Source organism: Aspergillus luchuensis, chromosome 8 (assembly GCF_016861625.1).
Source record: "Aspergillus luchuensis IFO 4308 DNA, chromosome 8, nearly complete sequence".
In the NCBI taxonomy this organism is placed as follows: Eukaryota; Fungi; Ascomycota; class Eurotiomycetes; order Eurotiales; family Aspergillaceae; genus Aspergillus; species Aspergillus luchuensis.
The window spans coordinates 3,189,284-3,202,873 of NC_054856.1; the positions used below are offsets into that span (position 1 = coordinate 3,189,284).

The window sequence follows — 13,590 nt, forward strand, 5'->3', positions numbered from 1 at the left end:
GCGCAGGTAAACCACGTCAATCAATGGATTGATCGATACCCAAGGCAAAAGATAAAGGCGAATGGCGCGACGGAACTGATGTCATTTGGGGAGGAAGCGCATCGGAGCTTTGCGGTCTCGGCAACGGCACTTGCTTTGCTCCGGCTATCGGTGGTTGGAGATGCATTGAAAGCAGCATGTTAAGGTTAGGAAGGATGGTGATAGCTTTGCATGGAACCAGTCAGATTGGCCGATGCTTGTCTTTCCGGAAGAAAGAATAACACGCCTGCCAGGGTGATGATTGAGTACTGAAAGGCATCTAAATGTGACGAAGCAACGGACAACCCCCGACCTCCGCACCATTCCCAAAGCAGTAACCCGCCCACTCCGTGGCCAATTGCGGTCTCCCGATTCTCATCGCTCAGCATCAAGAAACCCCCCTCCGTATCTCAATAATTACTACTACCCAGCATTATATCTCTCCTCCCCGCCTTATCTTCCACCGGGACTACCGCTTCCCCCTCAATGCTCCCCCGCGCCTCCCTCTCCGGCTTCCTCCCCCGCCGCGTCTTCTCCCTTACTGCTACCAGAATGGCTTCTACCTCCGCAACCCCCGTCGAAGATCTCATCCGGGAGAAGGTATGTCCAATACCCACCAACATACGAGTATCAATTTATACATTCTCATACTAAGTAATAATGTTTAAAGCTTACAACCGCTTTCGCCCCCTCCACCCTCGTCATCCGCAATGATTCGCATCTGCACGCACATCATAACGCCATGCGCGGATCGACTTCGAAAGAAACCCATTTCCAGTTCGTCAATACGCCCATCTTCTCTTGATACGTGTTGGTCTGACTTATATTTGCGTCTAGTGTGACGATTACCTCTCCCTCGTTCCAATCGAAGCCCCAGCCTGCGCGCCATCGTATGGTCTATGGTTTGTTGAAGGAGGAGATGAGTCGCGAGGGTGGCATCCATGCGCTGCAGCTGCGGACAAAGACGCCGGAGGAAGAGCAAAGGGAGGAAGAGAGGAAGGCGGCGAAGGCTTGATACAACATACAGCATATACTTGATACAGGAAAGGTTGATGTTCTTTCATTTGACTTGATCTGCGATACCCATGAATAAATGCATTATACGGTCGATCGAGTGCGTTCTGCATACAGTTCGTACATACATCAAGGGATATTATTATTAAGGTAGTCGGATTATTACATGTTCTAGCGCCAAAGGTAGGGGCAACGAAGAGACTCTAATATATACACTGCGATAGCATCAAGCGCATCCTAGCCAACGTGCAGCGACAGTAATTCATCAGGCCGCATACGCCCCAAGACGCAGAAACTATACACGACCGATCAGTGGATACAGACAAACAGCGACGAGCGATCAAGCAGACATAGGAGACGATTCAGCAGGTGGGTGTTTTTCAACCAAGACAAGGCAAAACGACAAAGTGGTATAACAACGGAAGAATCACAGCAAGCGAACGATCCTCGACTGGCTCGGCTTACCGTAAGCGTAGACAAGAAGTAGAGCATCGGACGAGAACACAAACGATAAGAGGTCGTTACAGCCTTGCGTAAACTTGAACGGAAAGCGAACAGAAGCAGGACAAGGTTAATACCTCGGAGGGTATCTGGAGAGATGAAGGGCATTGGCATGGCGAAGCATTTATATCAGCGCAAGGTCGAGTCATCAGATCAAGCCAAGTATAGCATATTGCATATGCCATGGAAGTCACGGGCTCTATTTCGAGGACTTGTTGGCTTCCGTGACACCGACGGCAACACCGACGACGATGGCGATGATGAGAACTATAGATACTGTTAGCCTGGCCTATGAATCGGGTATCGCATCCGGGGACACTTACTGACGACCAGCAGAGCATACCACTTCCACTTTCTCGCCCGACGAGCGCTGGCAATAGCTTCCGTGATCTGGTTGTTCGCGTTCGAAACGTTCTGCGCAACGTTGTCTGCATCCTGGTTGATCTGCTCCACAGCAGGCTCCTGCTGGTGGACCAGCTCCGCCACTTCCTGGTACAAGCGGCCAAGCTCCATCATATCCTGCTCGATCTTGCGAATGGCGGCCGATCGCTCCAAAGCGGCCTGCCTGGCGTCGTTGGCCTGTCTAGTCCGGCTACCCGTGACCTAATCGGAATGTTAGCATGAACTTGCTGAACCCGCTCGAAAGAACATACCTGGAAGCTCTGCTCCTGGCCCAACAAGACATTGTCCACACCCTGCTCGATCTCCTCGGGGGAAGCTTCGGGGTTGGCGATCTCATAACGTCTGCGAACCTGCTCCCTCAGGCGCTTCTGGAAGTCGGACTGGCATCTCTGGTACTGTTCGATCTCGCGACGGAGGTTCCGGCTAGTGACGTCGATCTGGGTCTGCACACGGCTGTCACCGGAGCCGGGGGTCTGCTTGACCTTCTTCAGAAGATCGCGGAGGTAACGGAATCCGTTGTTCACTTCATCCTCGATGTAGTCCAGAGTCTGGCGAGCGACCTGGTCCTCCTTTCCGGTACTTGAGTCGAGCAAAGCGTTCTGAGCGGCGGCCAGCTGGCCCTCGCGCTTGGCGCGAAGATCGGCAATACCGTCGTTGATCTCTCGGCACTTGTTCAGCAGCGTCGTCGCGTCGGCCGGCTGGTTGTAAGAGCCCATTTCTGATGTGCGATCGCAGGTTAGGCCATGGTCGGGTCAGACAGAGAGGCTGAAGGTGGTGCGCTTACCATAGCTACCGTTGCCCTGCTCCATGGCATTGGCGTCGCTGTAGGGGTTGGCATCTTGCTGGCCATAGGGGTTGTACTGGCCGTAGCCACCTTGGTTTCCACCGTACTTGAATCGACGAGTTAGCAGACTGTTTGACGATGCGCAAGTGGTGGGTAATAAGGGGTGGGGTAACGGCAAGGGTCAGGATGATGACGTTTCTGGGTGTTCGACATACACTCATGGTGATTTAATTATTGTAGTTCTGAGACTTTCAAATCGAATTGTCCGTACAGCCGTCAATTCAGACACAGAGGTCGTAATGCAGCGTGGGTCACTGGTCGCAGCGAGTAATTCCGACAGGTGGACGTAGCTTCGGGGTTGTACGGGAAACGAGAACGGCGATGAATTGCGACTACCGCAGAAAGGGAGGATTAAGAGTTTCGTGGGTAAATAGAGTCGGGGACTGCAAATATAGGTGAAACGGTAAAAGGTGGAGGAGGGGACAAGAAGGGAACGAAGAGGTAGCAGGCAGGCAGGCAGGCAGAAAAAAAAAGCAGCAGTTGAGGGAATGAGGTGAGAAAGAAAGAATGGGGGAAGGACGAAAGAGTGACGGGTGAGACAAGGCGGCTGAGCCACTGGCGGCTGCAAATCCAAAGGGAAGCCCTCGACGGTTGACTGGCTCTGGCCCGCAGATGGCAAATATGTCACTCAACTCAACAACTCTTCTTGAACTTCCAGAAGAAGGCAGGGGAAAGTAAGGAACGACTGGGGGTGGGAAGGGAATCAAGAAAGAAAGAGGAAAGTGAAGCTGTTTTCTCTCTTCTCGCTGCTCTGGTCAATCAGGGGTGAAACCTAGCACTGATGGCTTTTTCTCGATATTATTAGTAGGGGGCGTCTAGCTCGAGCACAGACCGGCCGGCGATCCTCGAGTCCCCTTTTTCCCACGATGATGATAATCAAAACATTCACCGTCTATGCCCTCTGAAACAGCTCGGTCGGGTCCAAAAAGTGGAATCGCGATGCTGGGCTGAAGGCTCGAAATGATGCCTTGAGTGATCGAGATAGATAAAGTGTTGCTGATCGTCGGGGTGCATTTGATGCTATACCCAGTACTTTCTTCATCAGACGGGTCTCTACGCCGGAAATCAGGAATGGCCCTGACAGAATCACACCCTTACTTGCGGCAATCTTTGCTTTTTATTGCCAAGTTTGATTGTGAAGCTAAGATTTAAGAAAGAAGATCCCAAGACAGAACAAAGGGACTAATCGCAACTATCTCACTATGTCTTAGAAAGCTATCCACTCTGTGCTGCTCATCCAACACTCGCAACTGTGTGCGTATTCAGTTTTGTCCCCAAATACGACCTACCATTGAGCCTTGAACACCGGCACGAGCTACTTAACTACGTTCCTGAAGCCGTGGAGCGGCAACCTGCACGTCACTGATATGTACCTACTCCATTGGATGTGATCTGGAAACCATGATCTGGGCCCTGGCAGGGTTGAGCTTCAACGGTCTCCCCACCTGCCACCCAGCTTTCCATGACTACGCGCCCAATCTACCCCATACACTGTTAACCGCTGGCAACGAAATAGCCAACGATCAAACTCGCAAGGAATCAGAAGTAATAAAGCTTTTGACTACAATATGTTAGCTCAATTTCCCCTGACGCCGTTTCCCCACTCTACAATTTCAGCAACGGCAGAACCATGCCTCAAGTTTCATCTTATTTACTCTCATGCCATCATGCATATTAATCCTAACATTTTCGGACAATGGCAATTTCACACAATACCGTTGCTGAGCACTGCAACACAATAATAACAGCGTAAGCAGCTCATCTCAGCTCAGCGCAGCACAATGGAATTTCCACAGCAGCTCCACAGCCGCGATCTAGCTTGGCCAGCGTGTGCCTGTCTAACCCACAAGCGAGCGTAATTTTAGCAACACCGAACTCCATTCGCGGTGCAGGTGCATGCATCCATTCTTCGAATCATGCTTCTAAGAAGGAAATGTCGGTGTCTAAATGGCAATGTGCCCACCGCCACATATCAGAGTAGTTTAGTTTGAGCTGAGCCTCAAGTGGGTGGACAAGACACTGCCCCATTCAATTCAATCCCTCGGTCGGGGCTAGTCATTAAACCTCAGGCAGCCGTTTTTCCACTCAATCAAGAGGTCACATGCTCCCAGGCAGTGAAGCAGCGAACTCTCACGTTACTCCAAATCTATCCCTAGCATAGTGTCGCGTGGTCCAATGCTTAATCAACTTTGAAGGAATCAATAGGTGGGTTCATGCGATGAACCTTAAGTCTAATATGTCACAGCAAGGGATGTTGAACATATATTCAATTAGCATTTGGTACCTACATGAAAGTACCTTAAGCAAGCAGACATATACTGTGACATTAGAATAACGGTGTAAATCACATAAAGTCGAATGTCTCCCGGCTAACTCTACAAAGTCAATCCCGTTTTGAATGAAGCCAACTGACCCTTCATCACCACTCAACGACCCTAAGAGTACTTACACGGTACTGCGACCATTACTCCGAAGTCCTACCAAATTGAAATAAATTGGAACACACCAACACTTACATAAAACCCCCAAAACACAAAACAATGATTTTATACCCATCGAACAACGAATGATTGATGGATTGATTAACATCACACCCACAAGCGCAATCATTACAACAACCACAACCACCCAGCCCGAACCACAGACCCAGCAAACCCAACCCAGCCAACTTACTTACGGTCTAGAATCCTTCAAAATCCTCCCCCATCCACAGAACCCAATACCCCAAATCCATGGAACTGCAGTAAGGGTCCAACCATAGCTACTCTACCTAGTCTACCTACCAGCACACACAACAATTTGCAGTGAGTGCAGTTTGCCCACCCACCAGACATCCGAAAATCTCTCCCCCCAATAAGTAAAAACCAAATTGCCTATGGCCTGTCTGCCTGCGCACACACATTCTAGAACCAGATTTATTCCCTTCCATCCTATTACCTCTTCCGCTCTTTCCGCTCTATTCCGTCGTCCGGATAGGACACTTTAAATGAGTCATACCAGCACCTTCATAATAATAATAATAATAACTATTGTTATAATTATTATGTGGAAATAAGTATATATACACCTTTAAAAATACTATATGTTAATAACCACCGTCATGAACAGTTACATACGTACTTATGCTTCAATTCAATAAACCTTTTCTTGCTCGCTATGCGAAGTATAATTTCTCTCGGCTGGTATCCGATCAATTACTACTTACCTAACCCTCATTATTCACGGCAACTGGTCTACGAGAATACGAGGCTAACTAGTCGAGCAGATAAGAGAAGTATCCACTTGTCCGAGTAAGTAAAAGTAGTCTAATTTGGTGGGTTGTTCGAGAATAAATTTCAGGCACGGGTCGGCTTTTTACAGTTTTACTATGTGGGCAGTGGGCAGTGGGCACTACCACTATCTACCTGCAGGGTCTGCTTTACTGGGCGGACGGATGACTTCCGTACGGAGTAGGCAATAGGAAACGACGAATTCAGCCAGGCAACGCCATAAATATATTGCTATGCTAATCGTGATACTAACTAAATTAACGAGGGGGAAAAAAAATATGCATAATCCGTACATCGTATGTACACCCGCCCCTTTCTCATTCTCATCTGCTCTGCAGGTGCTCTTACGCGGGCCTGCGCGACTTCGCATATATCACGTTCAGCGCGTATACACGAGAACTGCGGGTCAAAAATATTATAGTACATTAGAAGAAATAGAGGGTATCGAGCGGAGTGAGGGCTTTTCAGTGCTCTTGCTCCTTCTTCTCCTTATAGGCCGGGGGCGCGGCAGGAGCATCCGGATCGTCGGCGTCGAGCGCATTGAGCTGGTCTTCCTGGTCGTTGAGGTGGTGGTACACCAGCCAGAAGATGATACCGGCAACGAAGGAGGCGCAAGCCAGACCCACGAACATCCACATGATGGCCGGGTCATAGGCAGCAGGGGTCAGTGCCTCGGCCAGAGCGGAACCAAAGGCGTTGGTGAGCAGGTACATGGACTGCACAAAGGACTTCATCGACGGAGGAGCCTTGGTGTAGGCATACTCCAATCCAGACACCGACGCGAAAATCTCAGACAGACCAATGAACACATAGGCAGGCGTCTGAATGGCAATGTGCACGTGGTTGCCGGTGGTGGACCCATCAACCTCCGAAGCAGCACATCCGGGGTGCTCGTAGCAGGGCCCAGCGGAGTAGATGAGGTGCTGGACAATGGCCGCGTACATCATCGCCAAGGAGGCAACAACAAAACCCAGGGAGATACGGGTGATCGGACGGAAGCGAATGCGCAAGCGACGCAGCAGGGGGTAGACAAGGGTCTCCAGGACGGGGATGAAGACGATGATGGAGATCGGATCAAAGTTCTGCATCAAGTCGTTCGGGATTCCGTGACCCTCCATCTGACCGGCCTGGGTGACGAAGTTGCTAGAGAATTGGCCGTAAACAACCCAGTAGATCGGGTAGAAACAGAACACACGGCAAGCGACCAACGCACGCTTGAGCTCGTCGATGAAGTGATCATCCCAGGGGAGGTTGGTTCTTGTGCCGTTGTTGGCCGCCTGCCAGCTGGGCTTGGGGGCATCCATGTTGCGGTTGACAACCATGATCCACAGAGCCTTGAAGGCGTCGGTGATAATGGAGCCCTGGGGAGGGCGGACAACGTAGTACTTGCGGCCGAAGATAAGCACCATGGTACCGACGGCGAACATGCACAAGCAAAGCAGATAACCAGACCAGAAGCCAATGTACTTCTCCATGTAAGGAGTGGCCAAGAGAGACAGCGATCCCACGTTGATACAGCCGTAGAAGATCATGTAAATGCGCTGAATCGTGAGGGAAGGGTCAATGACAACCCGCTCACCCTTCTTGGTGGTGGACATGGCCATCTTCTTGCGCTTGTACTGGTCGGCAATCAGAGGAGCAACGTTACTCTTGATACCACCCGTTCCCAGACCGATGATCAGGATAGACACAATGAAGCCACCAACACCGGCTCCATGGTGAAGAGCGGTCGGAATGGACGTGCAAACCAAGATGAGTAAACCGACCAGGTAGATGATACAGAAAACCACGATGGTCTTGTATTTACCGAGGTACTGATCAGCGACGATGGCACCGATGATGGGGGTAACTGGGCAGATGTCAGCCAGCGATCCCACGTATTTATGCAGTAGTAGACGAACCATAACACCAGAACTGGAAGAAAGTGGTGAGACCAGTGGCTCCTTGATGACCCATGCCTAGGGCACCGCGGCCCTCACTTCCGTCCAGAGGACGATCAACGTAGTTCTGGAACATGCCAGACATTCCGTAGTAGGTGAAACGCTCGCACAGCTCGACAACGGCGACCAGCCATGCGGAGATGGGCAGATGCTCCGCAACATGGCGAAGGGTAGCGACTTCCTCAGCATTGGGTTCTTCGCCGTCGGGGGTCGGACCGAGGGCCTTTTCGCTAGCCTCCGTGAATGCCGCCTTTTCGTTCACAATCGATTCGGTGCCGTGGCCCTGTTGTTGCGGCCTGGAATATCCATTAGTATGGGATGAGGGGGAGCGATTTTCGAATGAGCTGTGACGGAATGGTGACTCACGAGTCACCGACACGGGAGATGGACCAGGCCACAGGGAGGGTGAAAATCAAACACAAAAGGGTAGTGGACACTTACTGAGTGATCTCAGCCTCATGATCTCCAGACATCTTTGCGGGACCAGGCAGGAAAATCCCAAGGGCGAGTGGGAGGAGTTGAGCGCAGATTTTCCTCTGGAAAGATGAGAGCACGAGATACTCGCGAGGGAAACGGCGCACACCTTATATCTCCTGGTGGTGGGAGATATAGAGAGGTAGCCGAAGCGGGACCGTTCCTGACCCTGGGACCAATGGCCACCAGGACAGGGCCCGTTTGTGGTCAAGTGAGAATCTGAATCATTATAACCGAGGAAAGAGTCCGGGCGCAACCCAGAGCCCGGAGGCAACAATCGATATGACAATAATTGACAAGCAGCGTTAAGCATCAGCCGAGATGGCGAAGGATGGCGGTGATTGGCCCATCGCCCGCAGAGCCCGGCGACATCTTGGGACGCCAAGAAGTCGGAGTTTGCCGGTGAGAGGCCGAATTCCTTCCAGAGTTTCCACTCCCTCGTGGCTTCCCCTCACCATATTTTTCCCAATTTTCTGCGTCTCCTCGTCCCGGTTCGTGTTTAATCGTGGTGATCGACAGAATGCTTCAATCCTCAAAGATCCGTCAATAAGCGAAATCCCTTGCCTTGTATGCAAGCCTTCCCAAATCAATTGGCATGCGGAATGGCCGCCGCAGCAAAATTTCCACCGTCTTGTCTGACGCCAAGCAGGACCAGGACTAAATCGTTCGTGCCGTCGGTAGGACCACCAGATGCGGAACATGTTAGGTAACATAAATCATTAAGCTGCTAACATGCAGATAAGTCTGGCGTGTCTCATTCGTAGTCCGGCGGAGTACGACTCTTCCTCCGTCGATGTTCTCGCAGGGCGCAAAGGGGGCGCGCATGGTCGGCTCATTGTGTGCAATTTCCCCCGCTCATGCGACAGACGATCAGCAGCAGATGGTTGCAACGTCGGGCTTCCCCGCGCCGTGGTTGACTCGATGCATGATTCTGTATGGAGCGCATGTAGATTGGGACCCATCAGTCCATTGTCCTTCCCTGATAACCGTAGGATGTAGCGTGTCTTGGCCACAGCTGTGCTTATCTCCCTCGATTCCTGTCGGATGTCCGGTGGAAGAACGTGGCAAGTGAGGCAATTGAGGCAATTGTGCTATTCGATCATGACGGGTGGAAAGGATGGAATCATGACTGTAACCTGGGGGGGGTTAGTTCATTAGACACCCATTGAGACGTGCAGTCCAGGATGTAGCTATGATCATGGTCGCAATGGCCTCTGATGCGACTGCTGTAGAGACAGACTCTCGAGACATTCCTAATTGGGGGTGGAGTTCATAGCCGACCGGCTCAAGCCGCCCAGAATAGTTCAGAGGCGGAGTTGCCTGGACTGATCATCCGAGCTATCGTATGGAGTAGTGGCCATCAGGCAATCTCTGGGGTTGGATTTCTAATGCACTTCCCAGAGTACTTCAACTCTCTGCTGTTAAGAGTAAGTGAACAACAACATCACTTGTGTCTGGTGAAAGGGGAGGAGAAAAAAGCAGGCAGCAGGCAGCAGAGCGCGGAAGGAGCGCGACCCGTTCAGGTTAAGTATCTTAAACCCCTCCGAAGTCCGACTTCGCCCTCCCAACAACCACTGATTCGTCATCCGCTGGCTTTGACCTTTTCCGCCTATATTGACCGATGGACAGCCAACAATATCTCCGAACCTGCTGTGATTGCCCTTGCAGCATCTTCTTATCTGGCCAATACCACGCACTAGACTCCAATGACTCCGATCTCCGTCCGACCCGTTGTCACAATTAAGCTTAGTCTGGATGACGTGCTTATCAATCTCCAAGTTGAAGCCGGCAATTGGATGCATTGCATTCAGGCTGGCGAAGCGAAAGGCGATCTTAATATATGTCAAGACCTGTCACCGACTTGGGTCTAATGACTCGACACTAAGAGCACCTGCAGCAGTGCAGTTCGGCTCCAAGACAATCATTCTCCGCACGCGGCTGGTCGCCTACACGGGCTTGGCTTGAGAAGAAATGGCAGGAGGAATACGCGACCATAGCGATCTTCAATATGCCTTTGACTCATAGTAAAGTATGAGGGGATCTTCTGTCCAAGAGGTCCTTCGGATCTTATTTGACAGACCTTGGGAGTCATTCCAATTTACAGTCTAGCAACCCCCGATGCCGCAACACCTCAGCCGGGAGCCAAGCCATCTGGATTCGAGGCTCTTCAATCAGAGTGTTTGAGATGCTGTCTACGGCAGCCTATTGGGCATCAAACAACGCTTTATTGCTCTTAAAGTAGGCGATCATTCTTGTCCTGCTCCACAACTCCACACATCGGTGCGAAACACGAGACTGTGACTCAACACCGTCTTTTCGTTTACTAAGGAACTATAATACAGAGTCATGCATACTTGGAAGCATCTCACTGAAGGGAATAGCGTCCAAACGCTAAATATAGCGGGGATATCTCGGTGTTATTCCGTCGGTGGAGAGTACCTTGAGGCTGCAACGGTTGAGCAGGGCACCACAGCGCATTCAGCTATACACTCCGTACATCTATCTATTTAGAATAGAGAGAGGCAGAACAGAAGGCATATGATAAAAGGGAAGGAGTATCCTAGTAGCAAATAAAGGCCACATGGCTTATTAGCATGGCTTATTAGCCGGGGAGAAGCAGGATGACCCCGGCTCGGACTCGAACCGAAGCCATATCCCAGGTATAATGAATGGGACGAGAAAATGGGTATAACTGAAGCTCTGACCAGTGAGCTGCAGAGTTTGACTCCACTTTCCACCCATATTGGCTAGTGCGCTACGGACAGAAGCTACCTTATTGAGGCCGGTCACCGAGCAGCTGAGTCTCAACTTGAGACGCGTACTCAGAAATGGCCTCAACCGTCATGAACATCGTCCATAGATAAATGAATGGATAAAAGCATGATGACCCTGGGTAGGAAAGAGAGGGGGAGTCGGAACCACGGCACTACCTGGTTACGGATTGGCGTAGGAATAAAAATGTGCCTCTGGCACCGGGAGCGGCGGGAAGCTTCGGACAAACTCCTACAAATGACTCAAGAAAACCATCCATGGTTTTAGGAAAAGATTTTGACTGTTTCTTGATTGGCTGGCTGTCTTGTCTACTAGTATGGTTTGTGTTCCGCCTCCGACAACAAGGGGAAAAAAAAGAAAAACGAAAAAACAAGTGCCCCCACGCGGGATTGAACCGCGGACCTCTTCATGGCAGTATTTGGAATACGAGTGAAGCGCTCTACCACTGAGCTACAAGGGCTGACTTGTTGGAAAACGCATTTCAATATTAATATATAACCTGCATAGCTTAGTTATAGTACGTACTACTAACAAAGTTTGACGCTGGTAGGTGGTAGTATACCCCAGATATATATATATAGCCTTGCTAGGAGTAGGAGAAAGAATTTAATACTCAACGCAACGTCACGCGATTATCGGGAAAATATCCTCCGCAACTAGCAGTATCAGCTACAACAATTCATCTTTACAAGAATTAAGGAGGAGTGTAACAGGGCTTCCTGTAATCTTAACATCATAACTAGATGATAGTGTGAAGGATGCTATCTCCAAATAAACGGGGCAGTTACTTACTACATCTTTCATCCGCCACACGCTCGTCCCCAACCAGACCAAAAAAAAATAAAAAAAGAAAAAATAAGGAAATAAATAAATGCAAGCCAAGTAAGCTTCTATTCACTGTCTTTATTTGCGAAAGACATGATTGGACACCATTGCGATGACTCCCCCGCTGACTGTTTAATATTCACCAGCAAGACCTTGCAGCATCTGGCTTGGAGTTACCCCGATGCAGAGTATGCGGATTGAGGAAGTTCAACTTTATTTGCGTCCGGGATATTCAACTTCACTCAGACTGCCCATGAAGTCAATGTCGGGATGAAGTTCCTGACTACAATATTGTGCCTTGCCATGTAATTATGGAACAAGACCGACAGCAATTATGTATGCATTGGCCAATAGCCCTTCGAGCCAACAAGCAAGAAAACCTCACAGTGCATGGACCCGACCGTTCTTTTCCGTTCCTGCCTAAATGCGTCCCGGGTAATCTGGGGGGAAAAAAAGGACACCTCGCCGTGCAACTTTTTCTTCTTCGTTGTTAGCGTAGGCAATGTATCACTGTTCTTTCGAGGTTGTCTTGCTCTGCATGAATTTGCTAGCACGATAGTTCTAAGCCGTACCATCCTGCTCTGATTCTAGATAGACTATCCTGATATGTAATTGGCAAACGAACGGCCTTTGCTGTGTAGGCAGGTTTTTCTCTGATGCGCCAAAACACAACTATCGTTGATACCAGTTCTCTGCTTTTCCCACGCAAGCTGCTATATCTTGCCATCTTCCCGAAGACGTGAGCAAGCGGGCAGTGAGGAATTCGGCGATTGCTTTCAACTCGTTGTTTTGCTTATTGGAATATTTCACAGAGTCCGCGCAGACCAATCTAGCCCAAGGCCCTCCGAGGACGACTGGCATTTCACAAGTCTACCGGCACAGAGAGGCGCAAACCAAAGCGAGATTGGTAAAAGATCCCCAGAAGACTGACATATCCCTTCAGGAGATGTATTCAGGCCAGTCAAGATTCGTTATCAAGATAGCGCACCGGGTGATCTTTGTCGGCAGTGAGCAATTGGTGAGCCTCATCTTTCACATCATTCATACTCGTATATTCGCCCCGCCAGCACTTATGGATTATTTCCCCAAAGAGAACATGATCAACATTTGGGAATGAGTCTGGCTCGGGCCAACACAAGTCAGGGTTTTCGGGGCTGAAGAAATAGAATTTATGGACGCGCCAGGATGCAACAGAGTAGAGAACCCAGCCAAGGTGAAGTATCTCAATCTGGACATTTAAGTCGTTTTCATTTGCCGAAGTCATATCAATATCAAGTGGTAATAAGATAGATTGTCCAAAGTCAGAAAGCTTAAGCTGTCCATCCAGCACTAAGATATTGCGAAGAGCGATATCATCCACAAATACCTTGCAAGAGTGGACATGTGCGAAGGTGTTGATAATACTCCAGATCCAGTTCGTTTTCAGGGAGTTATCGTGTTCTGGATAGGTCTCTAGATAAGATTCAAGATTGTCTTGTGCAAGGGCTAGTTCAATCCCACATTGAGATATCTGGAAGCAAGAAATAATCCC

At 49.9% G+C, this 13,590-nt stretch overlaps 3 protein-coding genes and 1 non-coding gene across 4 annotated transcripts; 1 reads left to right on the forward strand and 3 right to left on the reverse strand.

The window, feature by feature from the left end:
- Positions 1–504: 504 nt before the first annotated feature.
- Positions 505–1,033, forward strand: AKAW2_81084S (BolA family protein; the record flags this gene model as incomplete). Its single annotated transcript, XM_041682176.1, has 3 exons — positions 505–618; positions 689–795; positions 856–1,033. The coding sequence occupies 3 exons, from the start codon at positions 505–507 to the stop codon at positions 1,031–1,033; spliced, it is 399 nt and encodes a 132-aa protein (XP_041549045.1).
- A 699-nt stretch (positions 1,034–1,732) lies between these two features.
- Positions 1,733–2,744, reverse strand: SSO2 (syntaxin; the record flags this gene model as incomplete). The annotated part of the gene is made up of 4 exons (XM_041682177.1): positions 1,733–1,800; positions 1,857–2,136; positions 2,187–2,653; positions 2,720–2,744. 4 exons carry the CDS (start codon positions 2,742–2,744, stop codon positions 1,733–1,735), a joined length of 840 nt encoding a protein of 279 aa, XP_041549046.1.
- A 3,768-nt stretch (positions 2,745–6,512) lies between these two features.
- On the reverse strand, positions 6,513–8,073 carry AKAW2_81086A (uncharacterized protein; the record flags this gene model as incomplete). Its single annotated transcript, XM_041682179.1, has 2 exons — positions 6,513–7,897; positions 7,950–8,073. The coding sequence occupies 2 exons, from the start codon at positions 8,071–8,073 to the stop codon at positions 6,513–6,515; spliced, it is 1,509 nt and encodes a 502-aa protein (XP_041549047.1).
- A 3,535-nt stretch (positions 8,074–11,608) lies between these two features.
- Positions 11,609–11,694, reverse strand: AKAW2_t80029A. The gene has a single exon. It is a non-coding gene; the product is annotated as a tRNA-Thr (tRNA).
- Positions 11,695–13,590: the final 1,896 nt, after the last annotated feature.